This window comes from Perca flavescens, chromosome 5, assembly GCF_004354835.1.
Source record: "Perca flavescens isolate YP-PL-M2 chromosome 5, PFLA_1.0, whole genome shotgun sequence".
Lineage (NCBI taxonomy): Eukaryota > Metazoa > Chordata > Actinopteri > Perciformes > Percidae > Perca > Perca flavescens.
The window spans coordinates 25,655,744-25,672,142 of record NC_041335.1 but is presented as its reverse complement, the minus strand read 5'-3'; the positions used below and the strand labels follow the sequence as shown (position 1 = coordinate 25,672,142).

Below are 16,399 nucleotides of genomic sequence, written 5' to 3'. Positions count from 1 at the left end.
AAGGATGACTCCTTTGACCATTTTACACAGCGAGCAGTCTTTATTAGAAGAGGCAGAGTTACCATTTTCTTCACCCTTGAGCCTCAGCTAGAGGAAGAAATCTCTTTCTTCACCTGCATGCATAAACCACAGCTTAATTTAAAAAGGCCATACCTGTTCCTTTAGAGTTGAAAGTCATTCTGGGAAATGTAGGAAATTACTGAGGTAAATAAACAGAAGATGAGCCATGTTGGGGAAATAAAATGGGAGCAAAAAGACAGTTGTAACACTTGATCATTGCTGCCCGATGATACGGTTTCAATGAGTGATTGTAGTCTGCTGTTTTTTTTTTGATGACGTTTTCTCCTCCCTCTCCAGTGTCATCGTGGTTTATCTCCCCCTTGCTTTCTGGACTCATGTCTGGATTTCTCTTCTTGCTCATCAGACACTTCATCCTCAGAAAGGTGGGCTCACATTATTATAATGACACTCGCACATACATAAGCACAAATCCCTCCTCATTGCATTTATAGTTTCTTATTTGCATTTCTAGTTCAAGACATATTTTACCTTATAAACATGTAGGTTTAAAGCCTTTACATCAGGGCACTGGAATACTTACCATAACAAATAATGTTATACGACTGTCCATGAAGTGGTAGAATATAGGGGGTCGTTGAGCCACGGGTTTAAATACTAGAATTTAGACATACACGTGTACACACAACCCTTTCCAAAGAACTTCAGCACAGATAAAAATCCATTTGATTTGGCAACACCCGCAGATCTGCTATTTTGCAACAGACTATCTCTGGCAGACCAGGAAGAAAAATCATCCTGAGGTCACAACTGCAGGATTATGTATGAATGAGTCATAAGACGATTTGTTACTGTATAGCTGGGTCAAAATAATCTCTGTCTCTGCAGGCTATTTGCATCAGGAATATTTAATCGTTTTATTATATTCATACTGTGTTAAGATTTGATAATTGTCAAGACGATGGTTTAGTATGTAGATGTGAGACTTTAAAACCTCTGTAGGTCGGTCTTATTGTATGTCAGGCTCCTCATAATAGTAAACCACATTGTGCAAGAGTGAACTGTTTTACCTCACCACCTTTTACCTGAACTGGTTAATGAATGGCCCTGTTTACACTTACACTCACACATAATTTTGCTCTGACTGTAATGACAGATTAACTTCCATTTCAACTTGTGCATTTTTATATTTTAAGCCAGTTGCTTTCCTTGCCCAGAGTGATGTACTATATAGTTAGTGAGAAGAACTGTTCATTTTCCTCCTCAGGAACACTTAAACATGTATGTAGAGCTGCTGAACATGGCAGGTTGGTCATCACATGGGAAATTAAATAGACTGATAAGAATGTTTAGTAGAAGTAATGCAGCATAAGTAAGACTAGGCCATATACAGTATCTCACAAAAGTGAGTACACCCCTCACATTTTAGTAAATATTTCATTATATCTTTTAATGGGACAACACTGAAGAAATTACATTTTGTTACAATGTAAAGTATTACGTTTACAGCTTGTATAACAGTGTAAATGTGCTGTCCCCTCAAAATAACTCAACACACAGCCATTAATGTCTAAACCGCTGGCAACAAAAGTGAGTACACCCCTATGTTAAATTCCCATAGAGGCAGGCAGATTTTTATTTTTAAAGGCCAGTTATTTCATGGATCCAGGATACTATGCATCCTGATAAAGTTCCATTGGCCTTTGGAATTAAAATAGCCCCACATCATCACATACCCTTCACCATACCTAGAGATCGGCATGGGGTACTTTCCATAAGATCATCTCTCAATGCAAATCAAACCAGCTATTAGGCTAACCGACATAAAACCCTGTGTGTTGAGTTATTTTGAGGGGACAGCACATTTACACTGTTATACAAGCTGTATACTTAATACTTTACATTGTAGCAAAGTGTAATTTCTTCAGTGTTGTCCCATTAAATGATATAATGAAATATTTACTAAAATGTGAGGGGTGTACTCACTTTTGTGAGATACTGTATGTAGTCGACATCAATATCACAATGTAATGATAGGGATGCAAGTAATGATTATTTTCATTATTGATTAATCTGCCTTTTTTCTGATTTATTTGTTTCTATAAAATGTTAAATAGTTTTCATTTCCAAGAGCCCAAAGCGTCCTCTTCAAATTCCTTGTTTTATGTGACATCAGTCTAAAACCCAAAGAGATTCACTTTAAGATCATATGACAAAATGCCAAATCCTCATCTTTTGAGACGCCTACTTTTAGAGGTAGTTTCCATTTTTTTATGGAAAAATCACTGAAACTATTAACAATTATAAAAATAAAGGTAATTAATTATTTAATTAATTTTACAACTAATCACATCAGCTCTCTGAAAATATGGCCAGTGTACAAAAATAAATCACATGTAAAATAATGACATTGTTGGTCCTCTGCATTACATCAGCATTACACAAAACTCTTCATACATCTAAAACCTAAACAGTAACTCATTATTTTGGTTTTTAATTACAAATTTGCTTGGAATCATTCAGTATGTAAAACAGTGATCCCATCATATCACCTTGGAATTGAACTACAAGAACAATGACTTATCACTTATGCAAATGTTTAAGCTCCTTCATCATAATCATCAGAAACTCCACTAAAAATCCATCTGTGTGTTTGCTACATAGGATGACTCTGTCCCCAACGGCCTGCGAGCGCTGCCCCTCTTCTATGCCACCACTATTGGGATCAACACATTCTCCATCTTGTACACTGGAGCCCCATGTAAGTGCTAAACGGCTGTTCTTCCTAATAGAGAAACTATCTCTGTTTATTTAGTCTGACACCAATGTACGATCAAATTAGCATCTCAGCCTTAACGGGTGATAGTGCCAATGTCGTTTGCTTGCTCAAAATTCCTTTTGAAAGTGTGACAAGAGTAAAACATTATTATACTTTGAAACTACTTGCAAGATGTTATTTTCTGAATCCTGTGTGTGTTCATTGATTGCAGTGCTTGGGTTAGAGATGCTACCAGTGTGGGCCATCTTTCTCATCACTTTAGCTGAGTCGCTGATCTGTGCAGCCCTGGTCTGGTTTATCGTATGTCCCTGGATGAGGAGGAAAATAGCAAGTAGGTATCTCTCTCTCTCTCTCTCTCTCTCTCTCTCTCTCTCTCTCTCTCTCTCTCTCTCTCTCTCTCTCTCTGTCTCTCTGTGTCTCTGTGTTGAGTCTTTCTCACGCCATCTGAAAGCCCAGCACTATGACCCGGGCCTAACAACAGAGCCTTAGCCTCCGCTTGGACACTCTGTGCTCTGACACCAGAACAAGGGATGCAAGCGGATGTATTTTCTCATTGGCCTCTGCCAGAGCCACCAAAGAAACCCTGTGAACTCTGTGTAGTGCTCCAGTTGCTCTCCTTAGACGCTACTTGGCCAGATGCACGGGGTTAATATCATAGCCTGCAGTGTAGAAAGCTTTCAGATCAAGTTCAGGAATTGTTTCCCTAATGGGAAAATCAGCCTGCAGCAAAGCAGACAACTCTTTAAAACACATGAGATATTGAATCAAGCAGTGGAAAGAGCAGTAGTTGGAATATCTGAGAGAATGGTTTACATAAACATAGCAGTATCTGTTAAATTTAACTTAATGTCATGCAGGATAAATAAGAACTTCTGTTTATTGCCACAATCCAGACTAAGGGACAAACTCTTCCAAGTCTGTCTCTATTGAAGCAGTAACGTCTACGTTGAGGCTTAAAATAGAATGATTGATTGTTTTCTTGAACTTTCCTTTGACCCTGCACACGAGTGCTGCCGACTTGATCTGTTGCTCAACGTGCCTGTGAGGATTATAGGTGATATTATCCATCCTAATCTGGATATTGCTGCATCCGTCAAAGTGACTCAGGCGGTGGCTGAGTTTATGGGTTGGCATCAGGTTTGTCAGCCCTGGGATTAGTTTGGATTAGCTGATGGCTATACTTGTTTGTGGAATGTTGCTACAGTCTTTCACTTTTTACACACTTTCTGTCCTGGAACCAGTTTTTTTTTAATTGATTATTGTTGATATTAGTGCAGAGTAACAATACACTATCAACAAAAACATGCATGGAAAAATTATATTGGAAAAAGATGTTATCTGTGTGCAAAATTATTGATTAACTTGTAAAACTCTTGAACTGATTTTATCAGCTTGCCCTAACTGAAAACAATCCAGACTTCTCTGTAAAACCTCAGTCTTTTCTAGTAGGATTGGATTTTTTTATGTTTCACTATCGTACTGTAAATGATCACTCAGACATATCAGAATGTAGGCCTGGTATGTAAATACAGTTGTAATTACTATACAAGGCCGTGTAAACTCTTTGTTATTGTGATATTCTGTCTTTCTAGGATGCTCTCTTAACTAAACCCTCCATCACTTGATTTCCTCCAGGTCGTCTGAAGAAGGAGCAGGCGCTGTCCAGGATCTCTGATGAGAGTCTGGACAAGATACCTGAAGAAGAGGAGGAGAGCCCCGTCTTTAAGGAGCTACCAGGAGCTAAGGGCACAGATGAGGCTGTGTTGCCGCTCACCGGGGGCAACAGTGAACGGAGTACCCGCGACTCCAGTGGAGAACTCACCAACATGGCTAATGGAGGCAATGTCCTGCCAAATGGCAGGGCGTACGGTAAAACTGGAAGATTATTTTTGTGCCAGTAGATAACTATATCTGTTCATGAAGAACAAAGCGAATGAATGGAAACTGTTCATTGTGTAATCTGTGTGGACGAGGAGGGTAACCGTTGTTCTGTTGCTGCATTGTTGTGATTTTGAGAGGTCAGGATATTAGGAATAAACAAAAAGTAGGTATTTTTTGTTGAAAGAATTATGAATTACAATGAATATAAAACCTACACAACAACCTAACCATAAAATAAAACTTTTCACACAAAATCCAATAATTCTTCATCCATCAATGTGTAAAAAAAGATAGAGCCTACATTTTTCAGTACAAAAAAATATATTCCATATCATTTCAGCCTAAAAACAAAACCAAAAAAATTGAATTAACTGAACTCCCTGAATCCCTCTTGGGCTTAAAGTGCCCAATTTCAAAAGAAATAAAACAGCTTCTCTATAGTCTCCTCTCTTAAGATACCTTTTCAGTTTCTGTATATTTTGGGAAAGAAGAAATGTGCTACTATTGAATACTACTTAACTCCTAAACATTGTGCCTCTAATGCCACTTCTTCATCTTCTCTCCTTCAGGCCGGACCCACTCGATGACCAACGGCTGCCTGAAGTCACCCATCTCTAACGGCAGCTTCAGCTTCGATGGCCACATGCGCAGCGATGGCCAGGTGTACCACACAGTGCACAAGGACTCAGGTTTGTATAAAGACCTGCTTCACAAAATCCACCTGGGCCGCATGGATGACACCGATCGCTCCGGCTCCAACGCCGGCCCGGCAGACAACAACTACCGCCTGCTGCGGCGCAACAACAGCTACACCTGCTACACAGCAGCTATATGTGGCATGCCCGTCCAGCCGCTCATTCGCACAGAGTCACGCGATGACAGTGAAAAGCTGGTCGGAGAGGGAGGCGGCAGGAGCAACAGCGTGTCCTACTCCAAGAAGAGGGTACGCTACGATAGCTACTCATCGTACTGTAACGCCGTGGCGGAGGCTGAGATTGAAGCAGAGGAGGGTGGGGTGGAGATGAAGCTGGCCACAGAGCTGGAGGGGGTGGACGAAGAAGGGGCTCCCGCTCCAGTGCCTCTGGACGACTTGGCTGAGGAGGAGCACGAGGAGAAGGATAAGCCTGAGGTGTTCCTACTTTTCCACTTCCTGCAGATCCTCACCGCCTGCTTTGGCTCCTTCGCCCATGGAGGCAACGATGTCAGGTACTGCCTCCTGCTCACAGAACGTACAAGATCCCATATAGACAATGCAGTTGTCAAATTATTGTCAATTACCCTAGCACACGATCATATATTTTGTTATTTCTGAATTTTTTGCCCTATTAAATTACGTACAAGTAATGTTTCTGTAACTAAAACTAGAGATCTCCGCTTTACTCTGCTAGATCTTTTTGTCTTTGTGATGTTCAGTCGCTCATAAATACTAGAAGAGCTGCCTGAGTTTGTAATCTATTTTCTCACCTTCGCAGTAATGCCATTGGGCCCCTGGTGGCGCTGTGGATGATCTACGAACAGGGTGGGGTGATGCAGGATGCTGCCACTCCCATCTGGCTGCTGTTATACGGTGGTGTAGGCATCTGCGCCGGCCTGTGGGTGTGGGGCCGCCGCGTCATTCAGACCATGGGGAAAGATCTGACTCCCATCACCCCCTCAAGGTGAGAAAGCCACCGCATGGGAGAGTGGGTGGAGGGGTGTGTGTGTCTGTCTGTATTTAAATGGGAAATGGGAAAGAAAGAAAGAAAGAAAGAAAGAGAGAATTTGATAAGGGGGAGAAATACTGTGGCAGGGGTGAACGTTCGTACTTGTTTTCAAAAAGCCTCAGTATGCTGACACACAAGTCCATCCGGTGCAACAGCATCCTTGGTAAGTATTGGTTAGTGTTTATGTGCACACAGCTGTATTAGAATGCAAAAAACAATGTCTTTTAATACGGCTGTTAAATGTTATTGAACGAGTAATTGCAATTCAACTGACATTCATAAATCCCACACTATGCTGGCAGTATAATGCGTGGACCTAAGGCAGCGCAATCACGTTTAGAGCGGCTGCTCTGTTGCCTCGAGCGCTCCCTGTTTACAGGTACAGTAAACTTGTCTGACTAATCAAGGGCTTTTGCCTCATGTGTGCACTGTTTAACCACTCTCTACTTCCTATACAGAGCTGCCGCTGCAGGCAAAAGGAATTTTAACTACACAGGCAACCTGCAAGTACAATCTTGTACTTGATTTTTCCGTCTGTTGCATCTGTACAATACAAAAGTGAAAGGATATTTTCAGTTTTTTCATCATCGATCATTCGTTATCCCAGAGATTTATAGAATATTTTGATGATAAATATTTCATTGACCTCTGAACAACTTTTCAATTAAAATTTGTAACTGTAATTACACAGTCGTCCTACCCAAACTGTAACTTTGCTAGAACTAATTATTTACGGTTATGTAGATATCTACTGTAATCATTTTCTCTGTAATAGCCCTTTGCATAGCAAATGAAGTAGGAATAATACAATATTTTTCTTCAGCCCTCTGACCTATTACATAACAATTTCTGAATAAATAAATAGTCTTTCGGACCACAACACAGCGCCTAGGGCAAACGTTGTGCAACAACCTCAGCAGCGGACATCACGCATCCATAACTACTGCTGCTCCTCTGTCCTTGAGATCGATCTCTCTCTCTCTCTCTCTCTCTCTCTCTCTCTCTCTCTCTCTCTCTCTCTCTCTCTCTCTCTCTCTCTCTCTCTCTCTCTCTTGTCCCCTTGTCTTCCCACGCATTAGCTGAAGAGTGTGTGTGCCTGTGTGCGTGCATACCTCAAGAATGTTGGTGTGTATAGTGTCAGCTGAAGATAGCTAGGCTCTGTGCCTGCAGGACATTGTGTGGTGAGATTACTGTATGTGTGCACGCATGCATGCACGCATATTAAGGTCTAATTGTTCGTGCAAGTTTTTTGTGTGTGTGTGTGTGTACTCTGTTGCCTGGCAGAAACATCACACAGGGTAACAGGAAGGAGCAGGAAGGGTGAGGGAGGGGCAAAGCCACAGTGGGAACCCTGGACTCTCTTCTCCAACCGCAGGGAGGGACGCCAGCCTGACTCCTCTTGCGCTTTTCTTTTTCCCCTCTGTCCTTCTTTTTTCCATTCCTTTCCTCCCTACTCTCTTCTGTAAATCTCTATTTTGTGGTTTACCCTCTTATTCTTCCCCTTTCCCTCGCTTCTTCTGTTTCTTCCATTCCTTCCCTTTTTCGTCTCCTCGCTGCATCTTTGTCTTGTTTTTTATCGGTGCCTCACCTCTAAATCTTTCTCTCTTCTCCCCAAAGTCCCGCAATTGTTCTCACTCTCATTATTTCTTCCTCTTCATTTCTCCTTCTCCTTGGCCCCTCTCTCTTGCTGTGTGCCTCCTTTCTTTCTTTCTTAATCGCCCTCTTTCCATCACCAGCTTAGTCTTTTTTTTTCCAGGACTGAAAAGACAAATTTGCTCTGGTTCACAGTTCTAAAAGCTCTCTTTCCTCCAATGTCTGTTTCCATGCATCAATCTGACAGAAGGTTGTTTGGGGTAAGGACAGGAAAGTGTGTCTGTGTGGGTGTAGTTTGTGTAACTATAGTCTGTGGCTGAGCATATAATTTAGCAGGCACAGTGGACTTGAACAGTGCAGTGTATCACAGCCATCAAAAGTTTTTAAAGTTGAAATATTGATTTTCATCATTCTGGACAGCTCTCCTGATGAACCACCAATCGGTCGGACTGCTGCAGATCTAACTGGCCTCACCGAGTCTCTTTGTGATGAGCTCATCCTGTGTGGCACACTTGTATAATTGGCTTGCTACTCAAATGTTTGTAGTTGCCGTTAGAGGTGGAGTAAGTGCCGTCTACTTATCTGCAGTGGACAAAATGTGACCTGTCTTCAGAAAGACTTTCTCCTCTGCCATTCCTGAATTTTTCACAGAAGACATTTTGACTTGTCAAAAAAATGGAAAGTTAAGAGCTCAGTTGCTGATCACAGGTGCACACAGACCCACACAAATTAGACATGAGGGATTACTTACTTGATGACATACTTTTTTTTGTGTTTTTTTTGCTTTTGCTAGCATTGAGTAAAGGTCTGACAGGAAATGATTAGAGAGATGAGTATGACATGAAACAAAGGTCGCTGACCAGACTTGAACCGAGTACTTACTTAACTTCACTGAAAGAAGCACCGGCTAATTATTCAGTTTCAAAATCTCTTGCTATTACAAAAATCTGTAGTTTTCCATCCCGAGCTAATGTCCAAATGTTTTTGTGTGTTGGGATGGTGGGGAGGGGGTAGATTAAGGAAAAAAAAAAAGGTTTTCTTTTCCAGTGCGCCTACTGGTCTAGTGTCAAAGTGTCAATAGTGTTTTGGAAACGGGACATGGCTTAAGACAAAGTGTCTCCTAGTCAGCGCAAGGCACTAACACACTCCCATAATGCTCTGTGGATCACATGTATCACTCTTATGAGTTGCCTACCAACATGTAGGACCTGATGTGTGTGTGTGTGTCAGAGAGAAATAAGAGTTTGATTACCGTGTATTTTATTTCCTTTGTGTGTGTGTGTGTTGATCATAGTTTAAGGAACAATTCTATTATGTTATTACTGTTAATGTGGACCTTACCATCAGCAGCGCATTCCAGACATTAAAATGAAGGATGTCTCTTTGTTTCCCCCTCCTCTCCCCTCCCTTGTCCGCAGTGGATTCACTATTGAACTGGCTTCTGCACTCACAGTCGTGTTAGCTTCCAATATCGGAATCCCTGTCAGTACCACGCACTGCAAGGTATGACTGAGTGGCCCTCCAGCTGGCCTCTCAACTCCTCTCCAGGCATATCCAGGGGACAGGAAGCTCACACTGCCTCCAAGGGCACCGGGTTGGAAATACACATTACTTTAGTCCAAATCAAAAAGCCTCGCATTTGAATAATTTCTGTAGATTTTACACATTTTTATAGCCATATTTATGCCAGGCAATCTTTGTTCATCTCTTTTCTTCTTGTTGTTTGCAAGGATGCTCTGATAAAATGTATTTCATCGGAGACAGCAAAGTTCAGATCCTTTTTCGCTGCATTAAAAGACAATCAAACAATTCAGTTGAAATCCGACAACCCCAGGCAGCAGTGTGCAGCCCCTCTCCCCGGTTTCTTTTCAGGAGCATTGGATCCAGGCAGGAAGACATGGCGACCCCTCCAGTCCCAACCCTCTCCTGCCCCCTCCCCATCAACATGGTGTCTCATCCTCTGTTTCATTTCCACCAACACTCTTCCATTTTGCCCTCTCAATACTGGCATGTTTTGGTGTGTGGCTCCTCCTACTCCCCCGATCCCACCTGCCACACTTGTTTTCCACTTATTTACCTCTCCCTCCATCTTTCTCTGTCTCTGCACTTATCTGTCTTTACAGCGGATTTTGCATTGAAGTAATGAGTGCGCTAACAGTGCTTGTTGCATCAAATGTGGGCATTCCAATAAGCTCCACCCACTGCAAGGTATTGGTGTAATTGGTAGTGAAGCCACTTCATCGCTTTACCTGTAGCTCTCAATCACCAAAGCCAATCACAACTCCCAAAGTTGCAGTTTTGACTTCTGCAGTTTTCCTTTGGTAGCAAACCCTCACAAGTTTTCCTTTTAAGAGGACCTTTGTACTAAAATTTGATGACATTTGATACAAGCTTATTAGTTGTAGAGCAGAATATCCCAAGTGTATAGCTATTGAACTGTACTTTTCAAAAACGGAGAGATTCATGAGAATGTTTATCTATTTCTTTCCCGTTTTTTTTGTAGCAAGATTTTAATTTACTTGTTAACATTCTTTTATTATTAAGATTACAAGAATCACATTTTTCTATAGTTTAAGCCGTACAAAAAGCGATTTCTAAAACGTCTTTGCTGTTTTACGGGGTGCTATATTAAGTTGGACTGAGCCAGGCTAGCGGTTTCCTCTTGTTTACAGTCTTTATGCTAAGCTAACTTGCTGCTGCCTTGTAGCCTCAAAAAGTGTATTATCTTCAAATTGGCAGCCTGTATTTGGGAAGAAAGTTAAGTGTAACACATGAATCTTATTGTTAAATCATGTCATTGACACAAGTTTTTAAAAAAGGACACCATTTTAAGGACCCTATAGCTGAATTTGTGAAAACACAAACTTTAAAAACAATCGTGTTTATAATTTAGATAAATTCTTCAAAAATTATCAACAGTCTGCTGAAGGGATACTGCACAAGACTCAAAACTGGTATTTAATTACTGATAATCAATTTGTCTAAACGTCAACATCATCATCCATACCTTATTTTCACTTCTCTCCTCCACTTACCCTTCTCTTCCCTAAAACCTCGGATAATCAACTGCTATGCCATAATGCTAAATCTACTGATGGTTAGAGGTACTGTATGTTAGTCTGGTGGGGATTTAAATTGAGTGATTGTGTCGGGGAGATGCACAGACACTGTTGGATGAAATTTGTATTTTAAAGTTATTTGTAAACCTATAATACAGTTTCTGTTAAAAGTGACACTGACGTTTTCAGAAAGTAGCCAACAATATCTGTAAACCTCACCCAGAGAGACTGTGAGCGTAACTGAGTGGTAATGGGCATCAATTTGGTTTAGTGGTTTTGGTTTACTTGTGTGCAGATGAAACTGAATTGATGCCCAGCCCTGGAGAGGTTATGTGCAGTGACTCAGTGTTTTTTAAAGCTCTACAGGCAGTCAACACTGAGGTCACACTGAGTTCAGGCTTTGCTGATGCATGCCTGAAATACTGCAATTGTAAACAAAAATCTTGACCCCACCCCCCAAAGTTTAGATATTGTTCCACACAGGCTTTTGAAACGCCGCTTTTAGAATGATGCTAATTATCCAAATGAAGGAAGAAGTAAAATAACTTTCTGAGAAGATGAAAATTGGCCTAAAACATTCCCTTCCTTTCCAGAATATATTTTTGGGTAGTCCAGTGTCGCTAGTGTAACTTTGAGTAAGATTGACTACAATCTGGTCTCGGTTGACCTTCCACATTTAGTCGGGAGTGTGACAGGTGTCTCATGTTTCTCTGGCCGTATATGAGCAGGCACAGTGTCACCCCCGCCTACCTGCAGCGTCCCAAACGGAGCGGAACACAGTCACTGCACGTGCCACTCCAACACACCGAGGGGTCTGAAATGTGTTTGTGTTTTCTCCAAAATTCCTTCTCAGTAATATTCTGATTTGATTACTTGAATAAGTATAAGAGAAGAGTTCATGGACGTCTGACATTTAAAAACAATAAATACATTAGCTGATAAAACTCTTACATTGTTTAATTATTTAAAGCCCAATAAAGAGGATTTTTGATACAGCAGAATTGCTGATTGCAGACGTCCACACCCAAATATTGAATTTGAAGGATTAGGTAGTAGTAACTTTTACAATCGGCTTTCTTTGACTAACACAGACATTTTGGACCGATCTGGTCTTAAAGAGCTGAAGGCTGATTGCAGGCTTTTCTGTCCAGATACTAATGTTGTGTTATCACCTTTTTGTTTACTTACCTGTGGATCTTTTTGGTCTGCTCGACTATTATCAGTGATGGAAGGCAACTAAATACATATCAAGTACCTAACTTTAGTACAATTTTGAGGTACTTGAACTTTAGTTGAATATTTCCATTGTCTGCTTCTTTATACTTGATTTCATCCATTTATCTGACCGCTGTAGTTAATAGTTACTTTGCAAATGAAGATTTTACACATACTTCATGATCGTCTTATAAAATATTCTACCTACTGTTGATCAGAGTACCAAAAAAGTACTTGTTATATATAATAATATAACATGTCACTGAAAAAGACAGACTGATCTCATAAAGTGGCTTATGTATGACACGCCAATTCGTATGCCGTTTTTGCATGTTATCAAAACGCATAATCGCTTTTTAGCATTGACCTACATTACGTGTGGATTTTCGCCGTAGCGAGTAGTATGAAAGGAAAAACGCAGGACTTTCACCCAGGAGAGCCGACATCGTGTCCCGCGTGTGGTGTTTGTCAACGTTTATTTTTTATAAGCCTTCCCCAATGTTTCCTTCCTAAACCCAACTGTTTATTGTTTTCCTAAGCGTGTGACGTTGGTCACAGTCGGGTTTTTTTGTGTTACTAAAGCCTTTTCCAATGTTCTTTTCCTAAACCCAACCTTTTTTTTTTTTTTTTTTTTTTTTTTTTTTTTTTTTTTTAAACGCGTGTGACGGTCTCGCGATAAGACGCCACATGGTGTGTATGTTTACATCCGCTCTATACAGCGTAGACATACACGTGGAAAGCTCAAAATGCTTACAGATAAAACGCCATTTGGCTTTAGGAAAGTGGCGTGTATGTTTACGCAAAGTCATGATGCCATGTTGGAAAAAGCGTATGAGTACTTGTTATTCTTTCAGTTAATTTGCTGATAACCCAATGGCCACAAACATAATAGCAAATACACTCATCCGCTGTCAAGTCCATTAGAGCTCGATGGACAAAAATTGGCTAAACATACAGTATGTATAAGAAGTAGGCCTGTAAAAACAAGCTCACATGATCTGAAATGATCCGCATAAGAAAAGCCTGAACAACCTGCAGCTCTTCTTTGACTTTGCCGACTTTAAACATTTTGTTCTGTGCTGCTGCTGATTGTTTTCTCTTCACCCCCCGGCTGCGACCTCTAGGTGGGCTCAGTTGTGGCCGTGGGTTGGATCCGCTCCCAGAAAGCAGTGGACTGGCACCTCTTCAGGAACATCTTCCTGGCGTGGTTCGTCACGGTGCCCGTGGCCGGCCTGTTCAGCGCTGCCGTCATGGCCCTATTCGTCTACGGCATCCTGCCCTACGTCTGAGGAGGCACGGCTGGGAGGGAGAACAGAGGAGGAAGAGTGAGTCAGTGAAAGAGAGAGCGAGGGAAACTCTGGTAGAAATCATAGCTCGAGTGTCAGGGGTACAGATAATGGAGAAGGAAATGAGAGAGCAAGGGTGACGGGGAAGAGAAGGAAGAGGAAGCTGCAGAGGTTAACCGATGGACTTGGTTGTACTGTGGATGTGTGAGGAGGGTTGGTTCATATGCTGCCTGGCTCCGTAGTCCAGTAATCTTTTTTTTTTTTTTTTTTTTTTTTTTGTCTCATTTGAGTTTCTGATAGGATTTTATTTATTCTCTTTTTTTGGGTGCATAAGAAACGTGTTCACCATACCATTCAATCTGCTGTACATATGACAATAATAGGGAGATTTCCAGTACCTCTTAACAAGAAGTATGGTTGGAGAAACGGTGGCAGTCATTTTCTGTCTCTTATTTTTTATTCTTTTTATCTTTTAAAAAAAAAAAAAAAAGGCAGCACACGACTGAAAATAATCAGTTAATTCTGCACACCTAAACTACAGTAAAACTAGATTGTTCTGCCTGCAATCCCAGGTAGCATAGTTTGTCAAGTGCTCATTATTATTGTTCCAAAATGCCAGAAAAAAACCCCTGTACATATTGTTGTATTGGATTGAGTGTGATTTGTTGTTTTGCGGGCTTGCTTTAAAGTAAAAAAAAAAAGAAGAAGAAAAGATGTGCGTGCGGTAAACCAACCCATCCATCATCTCACTCTTAACATGCTAGCCAGGTACTACTAGGGCCAAATGGAAAGGACTCCTCAGAGGGGGGTGGGGGGTGGGGGGCGGGGGGAACTGTCACTCTGCTTTTTTTAATTTTTAATTTTATTTTCCTCATGATACCACAGAAACCTGATTTGCTAAAGAGTTGATTTTTGTCAAGAGCTTCTGTATTCTGTTTTTAGAGATGGATCTCATATTTTTTAATGATGTAATATACTGTAATTTGTACTGTAAATACTGTCCTTTAAAGAGTTTGGGAAAGGGGATGTGGGATCATGGTTTGTTTTTAACGTAGTAGGAAGGGAGGATCTCCATGATGTCATAGTTGCATTAATTAATTACGGTGTGTTTTATCCCAGAAAACACACACCCTAAATGAACACACACCCTTGACAGGCTGCTGTTTTGTTTTCCCGGAGGCGTGCAGAAGTATATTGATTGGAAAACGGTATTTAAATTGAAAGTAATGAAGCCGTACTCAACCGAAAGCTGGAGATATTTCTCTCCTTCTGATTTTATCGTATCCGTAAAATCAACAGCATTGGCAAACAATTCTTTAGTTTAAATGTTTCCCTCTTGAGAAAATGTTTAGGTGGGTTTCAGATGGGGATATTCAATAGACTTAAAGTAGAATGAGGTTTAGGTGCCGCAGAAGCCAAAAACGCTAAAACTGAACAGAACCAGAAACACTAAGGTCCCATAGAAATGTTCACATATCTTCATCCGTATGCCTTTTGTTTTCATATATAAAGCTCAGCTACTGGAGTCATTTCCTCATATTAAAGGCTCCCTGCCAGTGATGGACCTCTACACCGTCCATGTTCGGGTCACTTCAGACCTCCCGCCCTGTTTTGCCGGTCAGATGACATGTCTTAGTCCAGGGTTTACCTGTTTCTGTAGCCCTGAACCTCGGTCTCATACCCCTGGTCAGCCTTGTCGTGTCAGACGGCGATTATGTGTCATATCAAACCCCTATTATAACTAAGCCAGTTATGCAGAGGTGGAAAGAAAGGGGATTCAACCCCAGCCACACATGTAGCTTCTCAAAATGGGCTGTTTTTTTTAAAGTGTAGAAGCATTTAGTCTATTGATCACCTGCGTTTCAATCAAAGTGCTAAAGGTTAGGTTGATAACATAGGGTCAAGTTCCAGGCTGAATCGAAGCCCAATGGTGGTTTTGAGGCCGCTCGTGTCACAAACAATATCACAAGACTTTTATCCTATTATGTGAGATGGTATCTGGGGGGGATAGTACTGATCATCACCAGCTTTTTAACAGGGTCACCAGACCTGTAGACAAACAAAGTCTAAAGCATTTATTTTCTTTCTTTCTTTTTTTTTTTTTTTACTTGAACAAACTCGATGCCAGGTGTTGCAAGTTCTTTTTTGTTCTTGTGGTGTGTTTCCTAAAAAAAAAAAAAAATGTTTTTCTCATGAACAAATCTATGCTTAACTAGCCACTTGCCTTGTAACATTGTGTTTTACTTTATGCAGATACAGTTAAATAATAAGTAATGTGGTGTTTACATCGTAACCATATTGTAAAGTATCTGAAAAAAAACTGTTGCCTAATGATGCCAATGAAAGAAAAACTATTAACCATGATTTTTTTTAAGTGTAAGTAAAAAAAAAATAATAACCTGAAGTGTCTAGAGAGAGAGAGAAAGCGAGAGCATGTGTGCGTGTGTGTGTGTGTGTACGCGATGACTCGTTTCTGTTGTAGTAGTAGTGCTAATCATGATCCCCGTCATTTTACACTGCTATTACAATGAGTTGACACTACATGTATGTGTGCAATTCAGTAATGAAGAGAATGACTAGAGAAATTTCATCAAGACTACAGTATATATTTTTCTACCATATCTGAGTTTTAACCTGGGTGAGCTTCCAGACACTTTGGAGGACACACTGTGGGGTTGATGGGAAACTGGAAAACAGGGACTAGTTGTTATAAGATCTCTGTGATACTGAGAAATAGTCTTATTACAAGTGTCTCCCCTCGCTGGTGCCATGTGCCATACTTCCTCTAAGCCCCTTGTGTTCTTCTAGTAGATTGACGTGTCGGTTGCCAATAGATCAGATTTTTAAATTACCATTTTTATTTTG

The 16,399-nt window shown here is 40.8% G+C and overlaps 1 protein-coding gene across 11 annotated transcripts in view; it reads left to right on the top strand.

Annotated features, from left to right (window-relative positions):
• The window catches only part of slc20a2 (solute carrier family 20 member 2), a 63,096-nt gene extending 48,861 nt beyond the window's left edge, over window positions 1–14,235 (top strand). For all 11 annotated transcript variants that reach the window (XM_028579115.1, XM_028579118.1, XM_028579114.1 and 8 more), the window contains 8 exons: window positions 358–443; window positions 2,683–2,779; window positions 3,009–3,128; window positions 4,433–4,666; window positions 5,248–5,884; window positions 6,151–6,336; window positions 9,393–9,477; window positions 13,373–14,235. In XM_028579115.1, the coding sequence (XP_028434916.1) occupies window positions 358–443; window positions 2,683–2,779; window positions 3,009–3,128; window positions 4,433–4,666; window positions 5,248–5,884; window positions 6,151–6,336; window positions 9,393–9,477; window positions 13,373–13,537 (1,610 nt within the window). In that variant the 3' untranslated portion in view covers window positions 13,538–14,235. The remainder of the gene's footprint in view (window positions 1–357; window positions 444–2,682; window positions 2,780–3,008; window positions 3,129–4,432; window positions 4,667–5,247; window positions 5,885–6,150; window positions 6,337–9,392; window positions 9,478–13,372) is intronic.
• Window positions 14,236–16,399: the final 2,164 nt, after the last annotated feature.